Here is a 20128-nt window from a genome sequence, read left to right as displayed (position 1 = left end):
CGCCGCTGCTGAGCCGGCAGCCGGAGGCTCACTCCGAGCGCCGCGGAGGAGCCGCCCGCCTGGTGAGCAGCCAGCCCGGTGGCGGGCACCGCGCCCGCCCCGGCCCGGGGCCTGCCTTCCCCCGCCGGGCCCCGCTCCCCTTCTCCCGCCTCGGCCTTCTGCTTTCCACTCCCCTCCCCGCTGCCTGCCCCGCGGCGGCTGCGAGGCCACCAGGCCTTTTACCCGGTCCCCACCGGGCCCCCCGGCGTGGGGAAAGTTTCGGAACGCGTCCCCGGCCCGCCACGGGGGCAGCGGCGGGGCCGGGCCGGAGCTGCCGAGCGGGAGCCACGGCTGCTCGCTGTGTTGTTTTGCTCCTGGAGGCATCGCCCCCCGCCAGCGATTTCCCAGGAGTTGCGGAGCTGGAGGAGCAGGGCAATAGAATGAGCGCTCCTGTGGACCCCAAGATTAAACAGGCTTTGCGAAAGAAACCAGCAGAAAGGACTCCGGAGGTAAGGGGTGGAGGCTGCAGCTCACTCCCTGATGGGGGTTTTTTATTTCTATGTTAATTTTTCTTTGGTGTAAATTCGTATCCTGACAGGTTTTCTGCTCGGCGCTGGGGTTCGTGGTGTTTGCATGCTGCACAAACGCGCTGCTCGCTCACAAACTTCTGTTTAGCGTTTGGTTATTTCTCTCTTTCTTTCTCCTTTCCCAAGCTGGACCGCTGGAGACCAGCAGTATTTAAACTATAGGCATGGCTATAGACATGAGGCGCTTGAAGAACCCCTTCAGGCGGGCTGTAGGAAGCAGAGGAGGAGGCAGATGACTGAAAAGGAAAATTAGACATGTTTCAGTGATGCAAAACTTCTGGGAAAAGTTAGGGAGCTGAAAGACTTTCCTTACCTGCACAGTGATGCAGATTTAAACAAAACCAAGCTAATTATGCTTCCCCGACTTCATAAAGGGATGCTTCTCCAGTGAGTGGGAGGGTAGAAATGTGCAAGGCTGTGAGCTGCAATAAAACACATTTTCCAATGAGCTGCCTTCTCTGTCCCTTCCCCACGAGCCAGTCTGTGATCAGCCATGGATTTTTGGGAATGGAAATGGCATTGAGCATTAATTTAATAACAGAAAGTGATAGCATTTGCATTTCACTGATTGCAGTTTGTTTTCCTACTCTAGTCTTTTTTTTTTTGTTGTTTGTTTCCCTTACAGTGATTTTTGTGTACTCAAGAATTAGTGATATGAAATGATACACTCTTGAGTTTGTCCCTTTGAGGCTGGGAAACATCTGTTCTCCCTTGATACTTCTGGGAGAGCAGAATGTCCTGCCTGGTCTTCCTTATAAGTTAATTATCAAAGGGTTTCTCAGGGAAAGCTGCTCCAGAGGCTGCTCTAGAATAGTCCCAGCAGGACAGAGATCCCTGTTCCACTTCGGGTCAGCCCTGTAAGTGGCTGAAATGTACATCTTCAGTCCCAATGTTTACTTGCCTTGGGGCATGGGATACATTCCTCCTTGTCTCTCTGCTCCCTAAATTAATAATGAGGCAGTCTCTCTGTTCTTTCTGTTCTCTTACTTTTATTGCTTCTCTCATGCTTCAGACCTTTCTTTCTCTTCAGCTGTAGTCTTCAGTTAGCAAAATTCATTTACCAGTGTGGTTTGCAGTGTTGGGTAACTGGGTTCATCACAGAATTGTCATTCATGAGCTGGCATACCATGCTGGCTCGTCATGGGTTGGACTTTGGGGAGCAGGTAATGTGGCCTGGCCCAAACATCTACCCACTGCTGCTTCTTCCAGTGCTGACATCTCAGTCATCTGCAGGGCTTTTTCTTCACTTTTGGGGTTTCTAGGCATCCCCAGTTTTTCTCCCCAGCAGGTGCCATGTTGTCACCTGTATTTTGGCTAGAACTGCCTTAATATAAGTATTTCACTTAACCTTGTGGTATTAAACTGTCAGATGTTGTAAGGGGTTTGTGTGGGTCTGTGCACATTCCCATTGAGGCTGACGTCAGGGGTGTGTGCAGGCTGGAATTTGCCAGGGTATCTCAGTTGTGGAAAAAGAAAATCCAATCATTTCTAATCTAACAAATAGCATCTCTAAAGTGATTTAGGAAAAATAATCTTAATACCCTTGTTAATCTGGCCCTTTTTTGGCAGGCACTTAGAGACACTGCTCAGTGAGACTACTCGTGATTAAAGTTAAACCTATACTTAAAACTTGGCAGGATCAGGGCCTCTGTTCTTCTTGCCTGTTGCTGAGTGGATAATTACAGTCAAATCACTTTTGTTTTTTTTTTGGGGTACATTTGTTGTTATATATCTAGAAATTAACCTGATCAAGAAAAGCTTTTCCCTCTTTCAGTAGCAGGATGTATCCGGGGGTCCCCTCTGGATCTGTGCTACCTGTCCAGACACAAAATGAAAAGTTGAACCTCCCTGGCACAGCCAGATTCCCTAAGCATGTGCTCTAAGAGAGGTGATGACTGATGGATATAGAGATAAGGGAACCAGAGGAAGCAATCCCAGTGGTATTTATTTGATTTTATTTTTTAAACTCTGCTGAGCCTCCCAGCTCATCAACGTTCTTCTGTAGGCAGCAGGACTCATCTCAGGGAAGTCAAAACCTGCTCAGCACAGCCCTTAGGGTCAGACCCCAGTTTCAGGTGTCCCTGAGCTGGATGTATGAGCTGGTGACTCCTGTCTGGAATTACCCAGCTGTGCACAGACAAAAAGTGTGGCTTCGTTTCTCCACTCCTACTCTCCTAGAAAGGTATCATCAGCTCCTCCCACATGAAATCAGCTGCATGGGGCTGGTCCTGCCCTTTGACTGCATTTTTATACAGGAAACCCCCCAGAATTCCCCAAACTATGGCTGGTATGTTGTGATAAACCAAAGCTGCTTGACCAAATCATTTTCAGTCGTTTTCAGTCTCTTTCTGACCCCTTCTTTTTCTCCTCCAGCAGTTTATAGGAGCACTTTACCTGAGCATTACAAATTACAGGGTTGGGGCTGTGCTGATTTAGTAGCATCATCTGGTGCTTCATAACTATCATCTGTGTATTACACTGGAAAAATACAGATAAATAATACAGATTTCACTCACAAAAGATATAAATATCCACACTATTTATTTTTTTAATTTTAGGACTTTCTGTTGACAAAACATTTTAATTTGGAAGATCTGAGGAGCTAAGCAGGGAGCTATTTAAATGTTTCTTTAATTTACTTGTTTTGGAGAATTCTCTCTGGCTTGCAGAAGTAAAAATTCTCATTCTTGATGCTTCAAATATTTTTGTTTGGGGAAAAAAATATCTCTGTTAGGGCAAGTTTTCAGTGTTGTGGTAACATTCCAATGTGTGCTAATTGTTAGAGTGTATAAGTTATGCATATTAGACATGTACACACTTGATTATTTTTTTTGGTTGTTGTTGCTCAGATGCTTTATGTCTTTAAATATTTAGTTTGTTAGGTGGGGGGGGGGGAATTATTTTGATGAACTCATAGAGCTTATGGCTGTCATTTAATGATGTATATACATTTTTAGATAATTACCGTGCTCTTACTCAATTTAGAACCGTTCTTTGGTGCTATCCAAGTCTGGAAAATCTCCTGAATTTATTTCTTTATTGTGTTATCATAGAATAGAATCGTAAAGGTTAGAAAAAGCCTGCAACATGATCAAGTCCAACTGTTAACCCAGTGCTGCCAGGTCACCACTAAACCCTGTCCCTCAGCACGATGCTTTGAAGTTTTGAATGCTTCCAGGGATGGGGACTCCACCACTGCCCTGGGCAGCCTGTTCCAGAGCTTAACTTCTCTTTAAGTGATGAAGTTTTTCCTAATGCCCAACCTAAACCCCTCTGCTGCAATTTAGCCTGTTTCCTCTCATCCTGTTGCTTGTTTCCCTTCCTCTCTCTGCCCTGGTGCATCATAAAATTGGGCAGATAGATGATGCAAGCTGGCTTTTCTTGTGGGAAGTCTTTCAGAACGTTGGCTTATGGATTTGTGCCCATGTCTGTGGCAGGTTTGCCACTCCAGGATGCAAGTCCCACTTCAGTAAAACTTAGGACTCATTGGGTACATAAGTTGACTGTGACCATGTGCTGACAGTACGAATCTGTCTCTCAGGTTCAGCCTGAAAGTGCAGGATTTGCCAGAGTTCTCTCAGATCTTAGTTTGATAAGAGATTATCCTAACAAATCATCCCTTCTGCGTCCTGTCAGATGGAGGAAACCCTTGCAGTAATCGGACACTTAAGTGCTTTAAAACCCAGCAAATCAAACCCTCTATTTAAACTGTAGCATTTCATGCATTTGTTAAATATTTGCATTTGTCTTCCAGGGTTGTGCTGCTGTCTGTGTGGTGTTGAAGGTGTGAGGATTTGTACGTGGCAGTTCTTGCAGCTTGGGAGCATGGGGTTAATGTGTTTCCATGCAGTGTTTTAGGTTTGTCTTGCACATTGTCCTGCTTCTTTCTGCTGTGACAACTGGGGGTATTAAATTAGTAATATAGGAATATTTTAATAAAGGAAATACTTTGCCCAAAGCAGTAGGAGGGCAGGAGGAATGTTTATCCCACCGTGTGCACGCTCATTAAAGGTTTAATTTTTTGAGGCTCAGAATTCCTTATCAGATCCATACAAAACCTGTGATGTTAGTCTTTTGGGGAGTGGTTTCATGCCTACCACAGATAAGGTCTCAGTGGCTGATAGGGCAACATAGCAAATGATTGTGCTCCTTTTTCTTTCTCTTTATTACATTTTTTCCCCTTTCCCCCCCTGCTGTGAGCATGCTGTCTTCCATTTTTAATGGATCCTTTTCCCAGTGTTTTGGTTCTTCATGACTTTATTCTAGGCTCTATTTCCTTTCCATGCTTCAGAAAGCGTTGCCTTTGTAGCACTTCAAAGAATTAGGAGTTTCTGTTTATGCTCTAAGCTTTTTGTGTTTTCCTAACTTTGTCCCATTTCAGTAATTGTTGATTAATGTTAATTCAGCTTTATTTGGCAATTCTAACTCTTCCATCTCTTCCTGTTCCCTTTTTATTAATACAGTGGAAAGAGGGGGGGGAAACCCCTTGATTTTCACAATTGTGTCATACCAGGGTCTGCTCTTTGGAGTATGCATGTGCTGCTTCTGGATGGCTTCTACAGGGAGAAATAGATCTGCATGGATCTAAATCATGCACAAATAGTACATTGATGGGCATTATAAAATGGCTGTAATAAATAAAATAAATTATTGCTGACAGCATAACAAAGGCACACTTGTACTGTAGCACAGCTGAGCCAAACAGAGGAGAACATCTGCTTCTTGTTTCCAGAAATAACTGGTATTTTGAAGTGGGTTTTTTCATCCTTTTAATAATTTTCTGTAAACTCAGTAGGTGAAATAGGGGATTAGGCTTTGTTAAAATCCATCGTTTCTGCAGTGAGCTTTCAGCAGTGTTCATGTCACAGTGGTGTTGTTTTTGGATAGCCTCTTAACATTACAACTGCAGTATTGCTACCAAAAAAAAAAATCTCCATGCTTGCAATGATCTTAGGGCTGAAAAGAAAGAAATTTGTATTAAATGAAGTGGCAGATGCTGGTTTGTATTTAATAAAAATTCCTTACTGCTAGTATGTGGGCCTCCAAAACAGGGGAAAAGTGATGGAAACCTGACTCCTGCTATTATTTTCTGCTACCTAACCTCTGTCTTATATTTTCATTCTTTTTTTTTTTTTTGTGATAGGTTCTTTTCTAGCTGATATTTTATAAAAGTTCTGGAGCTCAGACTGAAGGTAACCAGCAGTTACCTGATGTAAAATACTCCAGGTTGTTATATAGCTGTGTGCTTTGGTGTCTTTGCCAGAGAACCTCCCCAAATTGTGTATGCAATATGAGCTGACCAATGCTATGGAACTTTCATCCCTTGCACTGCAGAGGTTTGGTTCTGTCTTTGCATGTGACTTGTGCTTGGGAGATGTTATTGGTTATCACTGGCTGATAACCAGAGTGATAGGGAGCACGTCCTGACGTGCCTGCAATTCACTACTAATAAATTCCTGCCTGGGTCATTGTGTACCTTATGCAGATTGCCTTTCTGTGGTCAGAGGACAGCAATTATTATTTACACTTACATGAGCATAAATCCTTATAATAATTCTGCGTGTTTTCTAAGATACCATAGAATCATGGAATGCTAGGGGATGGAAGGGAGCTGCAGAGATCACTGAGTCCAACCTCCCTGCAATGCAGGACCACTTAGGCAGCAAGTAGTTTTACTTTTCTTCTGTATGACTGGAAAAAAATCAAATGGAGAAAAATCAGTTGTTTTATTAGCAAAACTTTTGAGGAACTGCAGCTTTAAAGAAGGACTTGAGAGTGTGTACACTTGGTCCTCTGCACTGACACATGATGTTCTATCAGGGTTTTCCTAAACCTTGAGGTTTTCTTGAATATTAGATCAGTTGCTTTAAATAAAATGTGTTGCAAAGCTTTTTTCTTTACAGCCTTTCAGTAAAATTCAAGTTCAGAGTAGTGGTACCTGGTGAGTAACACAGTGGATATCATATGGGTGGCTGACCGTTCTGGAGTCTTAATTCAGCAGCAGAAAATAATTGTTAACAGAGGAGGGCTTGAAATTCTTTATTACTTTTAATGAAATAGTAATAAACCTTCTCCCTTCCTCCTGTGCTTCCCTGCTGCATAGCTTTCTGTTGAAGGTAAAACAAAACCACGTTTATTTATTTTCTAAGCTGCTCATTACATTAATGTGTTTAAGCTCATGATAAATACAGTGTTGACAATCCTGGAGGATTGTCCAGCATGCCTCAGAGCTTTGGGAGAGCTGCATCTCTTCAGCTGTCAGCTTGGTGCCATGAGGTTTTGAGTGCTTCCATTTTCCTCTGTTTTGTTCTATAAGGGTGCTTTGGGTGGGTAGTTCATGGAATCATTATATGATTTGTATGAGGAGGGACCTCTAAAGATCATCTAATCCAGCCCTGCTGCCCTAGAGGAGAGTGCTCAGAGCCCCAAACAACCTGACCTGGCATAGTTCCAGGGATAGGGCATCTCCCACCTCTCTGGGCAGCCTGGGCCAGAGCTTCACCACCCTCATTGTCAGAGATTTCTTCCTTCTCTCCAGTCTGAATCTCCCTCTTTTGGTTTAAATCATCTCCCCTTGTCCTGTCACAACAGGCCCTGCTAAAAAGTCTGTCCCCAGCTTTCTCATCAGCCCCTTTAAGCACTGAAAAGCCACCAGAGGGTCTCCCTGAAGCCTTCTCTTCTCCAAGGTGAACAATGTCAACTCTGTCTGGCCTCACAGCAGACAGTTTGCAGCCCTTGTAGTCTCTTCTGGACCTGCTGCAACAGGTTAATACCTTCTTGTGCTGAGGAGTCCAGAGCTAGCTGTCTCTTGCTATTCTGTTTCTTCCTCCAATATAGTGTCATGACTCTCCATCTCTATTAGCCCTGTGGTTTTCCTGTAATGAAGCAGCCAAGTATGCAAACTCCTGTACTGCCTCATGAAAATGTTTCTCGATTAATAATTTTTGTAGACTCTGCATTTGTACCTTCTTTTCTGAGATGATCAAGAATGATGCTCTTCAGTAGAGCTGTCTCAAACTTTTATTTCAAAAAATTCAATTAGATACCAGTTGAAGTGTGTTTGCTGGGCGTTGGTCAGGTCTATTCAACATCTTGGGAAACCAGTGTAGGGAAGATGTGGTGTCCCCTTCCCTGAGACTGAACAGAGGGATAATTGATCTCTTTTTGCATTATTCATAGGATCATGGAATGGCTTAGGTTGGAAAGGACTTTACAGATCATCTGCTCCAACCACCCCTGCTGTGGGTAGGGATGCCTCTCAACTAGACTTGGTTTCCCAAGGTCTCATCCCATCTGGTCTTAAATACCTCCAGGGAAGGGACATCCACAACCTCTCTGGGCAACTTATTTCAGAATCTCATTGAAGAGCTGCTCCTTCCTAAGATCCAGTCTAAACCTGCTCTCCCTCAGCTTAAAACCATTCCCCCTTGTCCTGTCACTAGACACCCTTGTGAAAAGTCCCTCTGCAGCCTTCCTGTAGGATTCCTTCAGGTACTGGAAGGCAGCTCTGAGGTTCCTCCAAAGTCTCTTCTCTAGGTTGAACAACCCCAGCTCCCTCAGCCTGCTCTCTTAGCAGAGGTGCTCCAGCCCTTGGATCATATTTGTGGCCCTCTTCTGGACTAGTTCAAACAATTCTGTGTCCTCCTTATGGTGGGGACACCAGAACTGGTCACAGTATTCAAGGTGGGGTCTTACCAGAACAGAGTAAAGGGGCAGAATCCCTTCCCCTGCCCTGCTGGCCATGCTCCTCTGGCTGCAGCCCAGGACATGATTTGCCTTTTGGGCTGCATGAGGGCACTTGCAGGCTCCTGGTGAGCTTCTCATCAATCAGCACCCCCCAAGACTCTCAGGGCTGCTCTCAACCCACTCTGCAGCCAGCCTGGATTTGTGCCTGGGGTTGGCTCAAACCAGATGCAGGGCCTTGCACTTTGACTTGCTGAACCTCATGCAGTTGTCACTGATGCACTTCTCAAGCCTGTCAAAATCTTTTCTGGATGGATCCCTTCTCTCAAGTGAGTCCCGCACACCAGAGAGCAATCTCAAGCTTCAGTTCACAAAGTCTTACTTAAGCAGTAGAATTTGGCTGCTCCAGTGCAGTTATTCTGATTCCCTTGAGGACCCATTGCTCTGCCTCTTTTCTTGGCCAGAAGTACTCAAGAACCTGAATTATTTGGGTGCTGAAACATATGCCAGATTATCACTAGTTGCAACCTTAAATCCAACACACTTTCTGAAGCTCCAATCAACCCTAAATTAGTTGCACTTGGAAAATAAAACCCATCTGTTGTTTCAAATGAATCAAAATACAATATTGGAGCATGTACCAGTTTTAAACTAAATATTAGTATGTAAATATTCAGCTGTACTTCAGTGTCTGTCTTAGGAGAAGTTTTAATTTATTTTTGTCTGGTTTTATGAGCTTGTTTTTGTTGTGCTTTCAGCAGGGAGACTTAAATGTGTTGCTCACATTAGTCTTTTTTTGATTATTTCTGTCTGAGAGACACAAATAATGTTATGTTGAGCCTTGGACAAGGTACCCTGTTTAGAGAGGAGAGCTTCTGGTTTGGCTGTTCTGCAGCTGTTGTCTGGCTTGGAATAGCTGGAAAGGAACTTCATTGATGGTTCATAGGAAGAAATATTTATATTTTTTTTTTCCCCCCAGCTTTTTTAACAGTTAAGTTCTGTTGACTTCAGTCAAATAGAGATTTATGGTTCCAACCAAATCAATCAGGTTTCAGAGCACTGTTTTAGCTTTGAATATATACACTGGTTTTAGTGAAGGGTTGTTAGCAAATAGACTTTTCTTTAAATTTAGAGTCTTGTCTAACAAAGTTTCCTTGTTGACAGAATTTAATATTAAACAAGTAGAGAAAATAGCATGATTGTTGCTGGCTGGGTGGGTTTTACTAGAGTCTGTGTCAGAGTCTGAGTCTGTCTCCTCCCCAGATTTGTGGGCAGGGATGTGGAAGGTTTTCCTGGAAAGGAAAATTTGGACAGGAGTGGAAGGAAAACTTAGACGGAAACAGGGAAACAGTGTGATGCTTAAAGTGTTCTGAAGTAAGTGTATGAATTCTCCTAATTAATTATTTTTTGGAAGAGCATTATGAACCAAAGCTGTAAAAGGGTTAAACCCAAACCCACCAAAAATCCCTCCCCCAAAACCATTTTCTTTGTCACATTTCAGGTTGAGTGAAATGCCAAAGAACTTGTAATAAAGCCTCAGAAAAATAGATTAGGCTGAACATTCGTTGTTCATCACCTAACTCAGTGCTAATGACCTGGGAGCACACTTACAGTTCTTCCCTCTAATGGCTCTGACTTCATGGTTTCTCATCTCCCTGGCAGCTGAGGTCAAACCAAGGCTTTTTCTTTGGTTAAGTAAGTGTCTGGTGCTTGAGTCATTAAGGTGTAAAGTCACCAGTGTTACTCCTGGAAATGTCCCAGTGGTTGGGCTTGGTATCATGTGTTAAAAGTCATTATGGTCACAATGGTTTCTAAAGCATCACTCTTAAATGTGGGTCTTTGAAGAGTTCTTGATGGTAGAATCATAGGAAAGGACCTTTGAAGGTTGTCTTGTGCAACCCCTTTCAGTCAGCAGGGACATCCCCAACTAGATCAGGTTGCTTAGAGCCCCATCAAGCCTGACTTTGAGTGTCTCCAAGTCTGTCCCAGGCATGGACAGAGCTGTGGATTTTTGTCTGTAGTGGCCACTCAGACCTGCTTCTCTAAACCAAACATCTCAGTACCTGCTGGTATGAATCTCAGCAGACTTTCTAACCTCCATCTGTGCTGATACTGTGCTGGGAGTGTCTTAACATCTGCACACCACCATAGATGTAGCCTCTATGACAAGTGATGTGTTTTGGTTTTGTGTGCAGAATTGTACTGAACTGACAAGCAGTGATGGTTTTAAGCTAAAGGAGGGGAGATTCAGACTGGATATGAGGAGGAAACTTTTAACAGTGAGGATGGTGAGAAACCTGGCACAGGTTCCCCATAGAAATAGGAGATGCCCCATCCCTGGAACTGGTCCAGGTCAGGTTGTCTGGGGCTCTGAGCAACCTGCTCTAGTTGCAGTTAGCCCTGCTGACTGCGGGAGGGTTGCACTAGATGACTTTTAAAGGTCTCCTCCAACCCAAACCAGTCTGGGATTCTATGAAATGGAAGGGTTAATATAAATTAGGCACCCTGGTGCTTTCCTCCTACCTGTTTTGCTCTGCTCAGTTGCCAGTGAGTTCATTCATTTTCAGTTCCCATCTCTTGGGTCATGACTAATGCAGATTCCTTATGTAGTGTACACTGCTGTGGACAACATGGATGTATTAAAGAGAAGATGAAGTTGCAGTGTGCTAATAGCTGTGGACAATGGCTGATGTCCATTGGCATTGTTTGCAGAAGGTTGAGGGTTTGTGTTGAGTGAGTCACACTCAGTTAGACATGATGAGGTAAAAAGCCATTCCACTGCCCTTGTTTGTCTCCTGGATGTAATTTCATTTCCAATTCTGATTCATTAAAATGAAGTGGTGAGTAGGAATGTGGTTGTTGTGCACTAGGAGTGAATGGGTATCTTCAAGCATGGTCTTGGCCTCTTGAAACCTGTAGTCCTATAGGAAAGGCTGAGAGCCCTGGGGCTGTTGAGCCTGGAGAAAAGCAGCCTGAGAGGGGATCTCAGCAATGCTCAGCAAGAGCTAAAGGGTGGGAGGCAAGAGGATGGGGCCAGGCTCTTGTCAGTGGTGACAAGGGCCGATGGACACAAACTGGAACCCAGGAGGTTCCATCTGAACAGCAGAAGAAACTTCTTTGGTGTGAGGGTGATGAAGCCCTGGAGCAGGCTGCCCAGAAAAGTTGTTGAGTCTCCTTCTCTGGAGAGATTCCAGAGGTCCCTTCCAGCCCCTCCCATACTGGGGTTCTGTGATCTCAAAGTGCTAGTCCAGCTGACTTGAAGAGTGCACAGGTAGGTCTAAGTGTGCTTGAGCTCCAATGAAACTGAGGGACACAGCTGTGTGCTGCCTGGTCTTGTAGCTTTGAGCACTTCTTGTGTCTGAAAAGTGGTGGAATTGCTGAACCTAAACATCCTAATCAGTCACACTGAACGTGTGGTATCTCTTGTGTGTGTAGCTGCACAGAAAAGTCAGAGTCTGTTGCCTCATCTTACTTTCTCCTGGTGGTAGGGAGTCATTCGAAGGAAGTAGGACCACAACAGAAGCAGGAACAAAATGTTTTGGCTTTGTAATTTGTGTGTCAATGTCAGTTTCTTTGAGTGGTCTGTGGCAGCATGTGCTTATGTGTAGGTGTCTAGAGCACATACTGTGTATGGGGTTTAGGTATCTTTCTGGAAGATATCTGTATATAAAATAAGGCTTTTAATGGAAATTATATTCCAGACTCTCTTACAGAATCATAGAACAGTGGGGGTTGGAAGGGACCTCCAGAGATTGAGTCCAATGCCCCAGCTAAAGCAGGGACTCCCACAGCAGCTTGCCCAGGATCACCATGTCCAGTTGGGTTTGGAATCTCTGCAGAGAAGGACGCTCCCCATCCGCTCTGGGCAGCCTGTTCCAGTGGTCTGTCACCTTCTCCCCTTCTCCTAAGTTCAGAAAGTGCAGTCAGGAGATTTGGTGTTGGAGCCTGAGCTCTGACAAGGGCTGGTTGTGTTTGGAGAAGCTGGTGCTGCTGCCCTTAATCACGGTGTGCAAAAATCTCTCACTGCCTCATGCTTATGGTGTATCTCAGCAGACCCCAGGAAGAGCTCCCACATCGTGGCTCACTTTGGCAGGGGATTCTGGTGGTCTATGGGAGCCCTGTCCTCCTGGGCTGCTCTTTCTGGCAGCCTTTGTTTTGACATGGGCTTTGACAACACTCATGTCTCAGCCTTGGGATGCCTTGGTGTGCAGCCCCTTTCTCTGCAGCAGAAAGTTTTCAGGGGGCCTGTCAGGATGTTCTGAAAGGGATGTACATCCTTCCTTTTCTATTTATTTTGTTGGTCCAAGAAACTGTCTTTAGAAGATGCAGTTGGTGGTTCTGGGGTTTACTGACCTGGCGGTTTAGTTGTCAACAAGGCTTTTGTGTCTGTGAGGTTACTGTGGAACAGAAACTCTGTTTTCACTGCAGGGTGGTCAGAGCATGCTGGAAGCTTACACAGATAGTATTTACAGATCCTTTTCAAGCTGTTGGCCAGTGTAACTAAAGAGCAGAGATCACAGCAGCTTGCTTCATGATAATCTTCACTGTAAATTCAGGATTTAGGGCTCAACAGATGTCATTTTGCAGATTAGGTCATATGTTATTGTCCATCAAATATTCCAAGGCATAATTCTCTAAACTGTGATGATGGGGTGGTGGTAAATTTGGCTTGTAAAGGTTGAAAAATGGCTCCTGTTTTGTCAGTGTTGCTGTCAGGGGAAGACTCTTCCTGGCCCAGGATGGCTGTGGGGATCTAGCACGCTGGTGAGTGTGCTGCTGTAGTCACTAGTGTGCAGCTAGTGACTGCAGTGTCTCTGTGTTCATGCTCCAGTCTAAGGTCAAGCTGGTGACCAGGTCATCCAGTAGCTGTGATTTGCAAATGCCAAGCTTGGTTTGTTTCTTTTCAGAAGGTAGTAAGACTTGTGCTTCATAAAAACCTTAAACCTTGTTCAAGGAGCAAGTCAAGTTGGTGGTGGTTTCCCAGTCACCTTCCAGGGAGTGTGCGAAGTGTTGTTACTCTAAGACTCCTTTTCCTATTCTTGCTTCCAATTACTCTTCCTGAAAAACTGGTTTTTCATTTCAGTGGCAGCTGTGACAGCGCTGAGAGTGAAACCAGGAATTATGGTAGAGTCCTGGAATTCTTTATTTGAATTTATTTCCTTTAGTAGATGCCTTTCTCCCATGCAGTGGGGTCATGCACTTAGTTTCATGGGCAGAGCTAAAGGTTTTCACTGATTAATATAAATGTACATATGTAATGTAACATTCTTGTCTAAAAATCCATTTCCTATTGCAATACTGTATTATTTTATATTATATTGTGGTAATACTGGATTGATTCTCTAGTGTATTTTTGAGGCCTTGAGCAATCTGGTCTAGGGGAAGGTACCCCTGCCTGTGGCAGAGGGGTTGGAATTAGATATCTTTTAAGATCCCTTCCAACCCAAACCAACCCAAATCATCTGGATTTAAACAGTGAATTTCAGGGGCTTCTTAATTATTAAGGGTGTGTTTTACAAAGTTATTTATCTGAGCTAAAAGACAAGCCCAGTGCCTTGTTACTGACCCTGCAATAGAAGCTCCTTGGAGATAGTAGAATAGTGAGGAAGGGTGTGGAGGGAGGTGGGGGAGAACTAGGAGTACACTTGGCATTCAGAAAAGATGCCAAATGGAAGAAAAACACATTTCTGCTTTTGTTCTCCAAAAACTGCAATGGGCAGAGTGCAAGCAGTCAAGATGTGTAGGTGTTAAATTCCTCATAGAAAGGGTGTTAAAGCCCAAAATACTTCGAGTGAATAGAAATAGTCACCATTGAAAACAAAACAAACACAAAACCAAACCAAGAATAATTTGTTGGAAAGAAAACCTCTTTTTTGTATAAGCTTTCCAGAGGAGTTTTTCTGTAATCCTGTTCTTGACAAACCTGATTTTTGTGTCACTCTGTGTGAAGAGAGCTGGGTGTCTGTTTGTGGCACAAATAGCAGGAAAAATAATACTCAGGCTTAACGGACTTGGGTGTATCTGGGCTGTGGGAGGAAACTGGGGTGAAAGTGCCCAGGTTTTGCCCACTTGTTGCCAGGCATCACTTCTGAGGAGCAGAAGGAAGGAAGCCAAGTATCTCTAAGCAGTTGTCTAAGTGTCCCTGAGGTGCTGCTGTTGCAAGCTTTGATGACGAGCTGCTGATGTTTGCTCCATGACGTGCCACCGTCTTGTGTCTCCTGTGTGCAACTGTGTACCTACTCTCATCAGAGGAGTAGAAAGAGCTGGCATTCTTCAGGTGGAAATGAGTCTCTTGGCATTAAAAGGTGGCTTGTACTGGTCTTCTTGATGGTCTTCTCAAAGCTTCATGCTTGTGAGGGCTGCGTTTTGGATCAATCTCCAGTTTGCAGGGTTTCTCCTTGCTCCCCCAACCATGTGCAGAGATTAGTTGTCATTGAGAAGTGTATTGGAGAACAGATCCCTGAAGATCCATGGACCAATACCTAAAAGGGTGGCTACCAGGAGGATGGAGTACAGGGAGTTCCATGGAAAAGACAAGGGGTGATGGGGACAAGTTACTGCTGGGGAGATTCTGATTGGAATCCAGAAGAAAATTGTTCCCTGTGAGAACAGTCAGACATTGGAATCATCTCCCAAGGGAAGCAGTGGATTGCCCTTCACTGGACAGTTTTAAGGCTCAGCCTGATAGGGTGCTGGGCTTTCTCATTTCAGTAGACTAGTACCTAGAAAGATTGGGCCAGATGGTCCTTGAGGTCCCTTCCAACCTGGCATTCTGTGAAGATGCCCAGAGCTCTCATGTCCTTCCTTGTGAAGAGCCCTGCTGTTGCCATGAAATAGTTTTTGCTCACACTTAGTGTTGCTAGACAAGCTGTGTCTAAAACTAGGAGATGGTCTTCTTCCAGTGACCTCAGGCTCAAAATGTAGAGGGTTTTCCTTTGTCTGCTGAAACCGTGCCACACCCTGCTTCCTCTTTTGATGATTTCAATACAGTATTTGGGAAATAGCCTCAGTTCAGGGATGCACAGGCAAATTATTTAGTGTTCTGCATCTGGTTTCTCTGGGTTCCTTAGCTCTGCTAGTTATTGGTCATCTTTTAGCATGTTAAGAGAGCCTAGCAAATTCTTGCTGTAGAGAATAAAAATAACTGCCTGAAGGGCTTCTCTTTGTAATCTTTTTTGTGCCTGATTAAAGCATTGACATTTAAGCAGTCTGCCCGCCAAAGACTGATGAATAACAAGCCTCAAATGTTGTCCCCTTTGGTCTGGAGGGAAAGAATTCTTGTGGTGGTGTGTTGTGTTGCAGGCACCCACAGTTTGGTCTTTTGGCCAAATATGAATTCCTGCAAAGAGATAGTTCCGGGGGTGGTGTAATGGGTTTCACCGGGACAATTTGCATTTGAAAGAGCTGGAGAGTGAGGTCTGCCTTTGGAAGCTCCATTGTGTGTTTAAGGTGATGACATCACTTCTGCTGCTGCACCTTCAGTCTGGGAGGGGTTTTAGGTACTTGTCACCAAGGGTTGTGCTTGTTGGTGGTCACTGAGTGTTGTGGGCTGTCTAGGGAGGATATTCCACTTACATCCAGTTTACTTTACTGTGTGTTCTCAGGGTTCTTCGTAACATTGGCCAGCCTACAGTAGCCTGGGTTGGTTTGGCTAAGTCAAAGTGGCCTTTGCAATGGTTTCAGAAGGAGTTTCTGTTCCTGTTTCCCATTTGAAGCGGGAGGGAAGCTGGCAGTCCTATGCTAAGTTGCTGACCTCGTGTCAAATACATTTGTGCTTCCATTTGTGTTGGATGCATCGTAAGGCCTCCTTCAGCAGACCCTCTCTTAGATGCCGTTATATGTGACTTAGAAGATGCTTGATGAAGTCTTCAGAATGTGCTGGTTCTTCCTAACAGATGGCCAGTTCTATTACAGGAATTAAGGGGCAGAACAGAGATGGTGTGAGCATTAAGACAGATCTCTTGGCTTGTGTGTCTGTGCTAAATTACTGTCGGCCTGTCTCCTGTGCTGTTGGGCTATGCTTTTGGGTAGAGTTCCCAGCTCGAGAGAGGAACTTTGTTTTGTTTTATTTTCCCCTCTGTCCACATTAGCTAAGAGGGGATTAGCTAAATCCCCTTCTTTTAGCTTATTAGCTAAATGAAATTGTGGAGTCTCCTTCCCTGGAGGCTTTCCAAACCTGCCTGGACGTTGTGATCCTGGGAAACTTGCTGTGGGTGACCTTAGGGGTCAGTAGTGTTGGATGAGATGATCTTCAAAGGTCCCTTCCAACCTTCACCATGCTGTGCTTATGGATTATAGCAGACCTATAGGTAACACATGCTATATAACCAGTCAGAGTCAATCACAACCATCTTCTTAAAAGCTGAGAATTTCCCTTGCCCATGCTTTGGGTCTCTCAAATCCAGCAAGTCAGCAGTTGAGGTGACATTCAAGATCCCTGCTCTAGAGTATTGTAAGCACCCATTTTCACATCTCTACCTGGCAGCTCTGCCTAGTAGGTACTAGGCTTATCTCAAACTGAGTACCATGTAGCTGAAGTACCATGTAGAGTTAGGTAATGGTTGGCTTTGATGAACTTAAAGGTCTTTTCCAACTGAAATGATTCTGTGATCCTGAGGAAAATGTGGCTACCCAGAATTCAGAGGCTGTGGAGTTCAGAGTTTAGTGGCATGAGAAGGGATGTTTGATTTTTCCCAAGCGCTAGTCAAAGTTTTGTAAATGTATCTTGATCTGAAATAGTTAGGTAACTCTGAACTGTGAATGCTGATGTAGTAAAGGGAGAGTAGATAACAGCTCTCCACTCCTTCTGACACATGTCCAGAGTACACCTAGTGAGTGGCACAGTGCAGCAGCTGCTGGAACGAGAGGCTGGTTCACTCTAAGCGTTCTGCTTTCTGAGGAGACCCAGCAGTGATGTCCTCATTTTCAGGATTATTGTGCAAAGTGTCTGAACTGCAATATCAGATCCTTCCCTGTCTCCTAGGAGGGGTGGTCTGGGACCTAGAATGTGTGTTCTCTGTAGTCACAAGCGTGACTGTCCAGAGATCATGGTGGTGTAATCTGTTGTTGCAGCATTCTGCTGCCAGGTCCAGACTTTGCCTTTCATCACCCTGCACCAATCTTTTAATGTCAGCTGATGAGTCAAAAGTCTGCGTCTTAATTCATTGCATTGCTGTTTATGAACCTGACTTTGATACTTAGATTAAGTGCTGTTTTAGGGCTTGGGTTTTTTAATCTTCAGTGAATAATGGTAGTCTTGCTGATTTGTTTAATAGTGGGTTTCCTACACCTTCATGAAGGCTGTGGTTGAATAACACTGGAAGAGTGAGGTGTTGGAGGAGTCTCTAGTGTGTTGCATTACAAAGCAGTGCCAATCGTGGTGTCACAGGAATGAGAAAGTTGAGATTACCTTGCAGTGCAAACCCAAGACAAGTCCATTACAGCCTCTAAAGGTTCTGGTGTCTTCTAAGAGATGGCTGGTTGGAGTAGAAAAGGTTTCCAGGTTGTCTCGTACCCTACAACCCAACTGTAGTGGCCCACATCTCATGTGGAATGGGTTAGTAGCTGTTTGATGCAGTATGGAGCTGGAGAAGGCAGTTGCTCTGCATCTTGTCTGTAATTCAGTGGATGTTAGGTGTGAGGTTTGTGGCACTTGGGGAAGCTGGGTGCCTGATGGGCAGGCTGCAGGATTTGGAGCTAGAAATTCCTGAGTAACAACCTTATCTCTGGTAGCTTCAGTCCCTGGCCATTCACTTGTCTGTTGTTCCTCCTAATGTTGAAGTTGTTAATTTTCTTATTTAGAAAGAGTCCTTTTATAACATGCATCAGTGATCAATTGTCAGTAGTAGGGGAGTGCACAGATACCTGTACCACTGATATTTCTGTTGGTTTCAGACTGGGAGCCTGCTACCCTAGATGTATGAATGTATGTATGGAACATTACTCCTGGGCTTGGATCTGTGAGCTTCTCTGTGGTTTATGGCACAGGTGGTGCTGAGAAAGGCAAAAGCAGATCTTTAAGCAATGGCAGAGTGTCAGCTGTTGAGTTTTGCTGTGGTGGGTTGTGCTCAAATGGAGCAGTAGGGCAAATCTGGCTTGGATTTTTGCTGGGAGTGAGGATGATGAGAGCTGCTAATTACACTTCTCTGCTTGGTGAGGGCCATGTGGTATGGACAGACATATAGAGGGCTGCCAGCGTTCCTCTGCATGTCAGGAGATGTTGTAGCTGTTGTGGCAGTAGGAGAATTTAACCGTGGGAGTCTGCATTGAGGTGACTTACAACTTCAGTGCCACAAAGAGGCTGAGGGCCCTGGAGCATATCTGTGAGGAGGAAAGGCTGGGAGCCCTGGGGCTGGGGAGCCTGGAGAAGAGCAGCCCCAGAGGGGATCCGAGCAATGCTCAGGAAGAGCTAAAGGGTGGGGGACAAGAGGCTGGGGCCAGACTCTTGACAGTGGTTCCCAGAGCCACAACAAGGAGCAAGGGGCACAAACTGGAACCCAGAAGGTTCCATCTGAAGATGAGGAGAAACCTTTTTGGTGTGAGGGTGCTGGAGCCTTGGAGCAGGCTGTCCAGAGAGGTTGTGAAGTTTCCTTCTCTGGAGAGATTCCAAATCCAGCTGGCCATTGTGATCCTGGGCAAGCTGCTGTGGGTGACCCTGCTTTAGTAGAGAGGTTAGACAGGATGATCTCCATAGGTCCCTTCCAACCCCTACCATTCTGGGATTCCCTAAGGGCTATAACCGTATTACAGCAACTTCCCTGGATGGCTCTGTTTGGTAGTGCTTGGCTACCCTCACACCAGAAAGCAGGAGGAGTTACCAGTAAAACATATTCCTATTGTCTTCTACAGGAATTCCTTTGTAGTTCATACTGACATGATTATGAGAATATTGTAACTGGACCTTGTTTGTGGGTTTTTTATTTGTTTGTTTTTTTCCCCAGTGGTTTTATTGAAAAATATCAGAAGAGAGCTTTTCTTCTTTTATTCTCCAATTATAATTTTCTCATTCCCATGTTTTTTTCTAATGTGCTGGTGCATTGCCATCGGGGATGAATGAAAACACAGCCTATTTTAGCTGGAAGCAGTGTGTGGCAACTGTAATACTTTATTGATGGACCAAAACATCTTGAGACATTTTGCAGGGCTGGGTGTGCAGTAGGTAACTGAAGTTGCAGTATTGATAGGACAACTCATTTGGCCTTCATGGTTACTTAGTAAGCAGCAAGCAGCGCTCAGTTTCCTGAGGCAGATGTGATCTTTGCTGAATTCACACAGAAATGTGGAGTTATGCACTGTAAAACCATAAATGTGTCGTTAAACTAACTATTCTAATCTGAGTAATGTGGTAGAAACTAAGTATAGTGTTACTATACTGTTAGTCTTTCTGTGCTTGAGATACTCACTGATCTAGAGCTGTAGTTGTGGGCCCTTAACTTGCTGCAAAGGTGTGTTGGCATGAGTGAGGAAATCCTTACCACAGTGGGTTTGCATGTTGAATGTGAAGCAGCAGTTGCTTGGTGTTTTACTAAGGAGGGGAAACAGGCAGAAATGGCTGTCAGATTACCACATCTTCCTGCCTTTGGGTGGTTTGGGGTGTCTTACCTACCTATCTTGTTGTATATAGCTCCTTCCACCCTTGCCATGGCTGTTGGGCCATTTTGTGTTGGGTAGAAGTTACCTCTGCCTCTGTGCCTTCTTGCAGCACCTGTCCTGGAGCTCATCTTTTACAACAGGAGCTCATTTAGAGGTAACAGGATTATGTTAATTCTGAATCTTCATTAGTAGTTTCTGGAGCTCCAGTGCAAGGAGGAGGAAAGAGAATGAAAAGTAGAGCATGGTCTACAGTAAGAGTCAAGTCATACATAGGTGATGAGCTCAGA

The 20128-nt window shown here is 44.6% G+C and overlaps 1 protein-coding gene across 1 annotated transcript in view; it reads left to right on the top strand.

Annotated features, from left to right (window-relative positions):
- The first annotated feature begins 419 nt into the window (after positions 1–419).
- RAPGEF6 (Rap guanine nucleotide exchange factor 6) overlaps positions 420–20128 on the top strand; it is a 141129-nt gene continuing 121420 nt past the window's right edge. Inside the window, exon 1 of the mRNA XM_054389175.1 lies at positions 420–488. Coding sequence (XP_054245150.1) covers positions 420–488 — 69 coding nt within the window. The remainder of the gene's footprint in view (positions 489–20128) is intronic.

Source organism: Indicator indicator, chromosome 18 (assembly GCF_027791375.1).
Source record: "Indicator indicator isolate 239-I01 chromosome 18, UM_Iind_1.1, whole genome shotgun sequence".
NCBI classification, from domain to species: domain Eukaryota; kingdom Metazoa; phylum Chordata; class Aves; order Piciformes; family Indicatoridae; genus Indicator; species Indicator indicator.
This window is presented reverse-complemented; position numbering and strand designations above follow the sequence as displayed.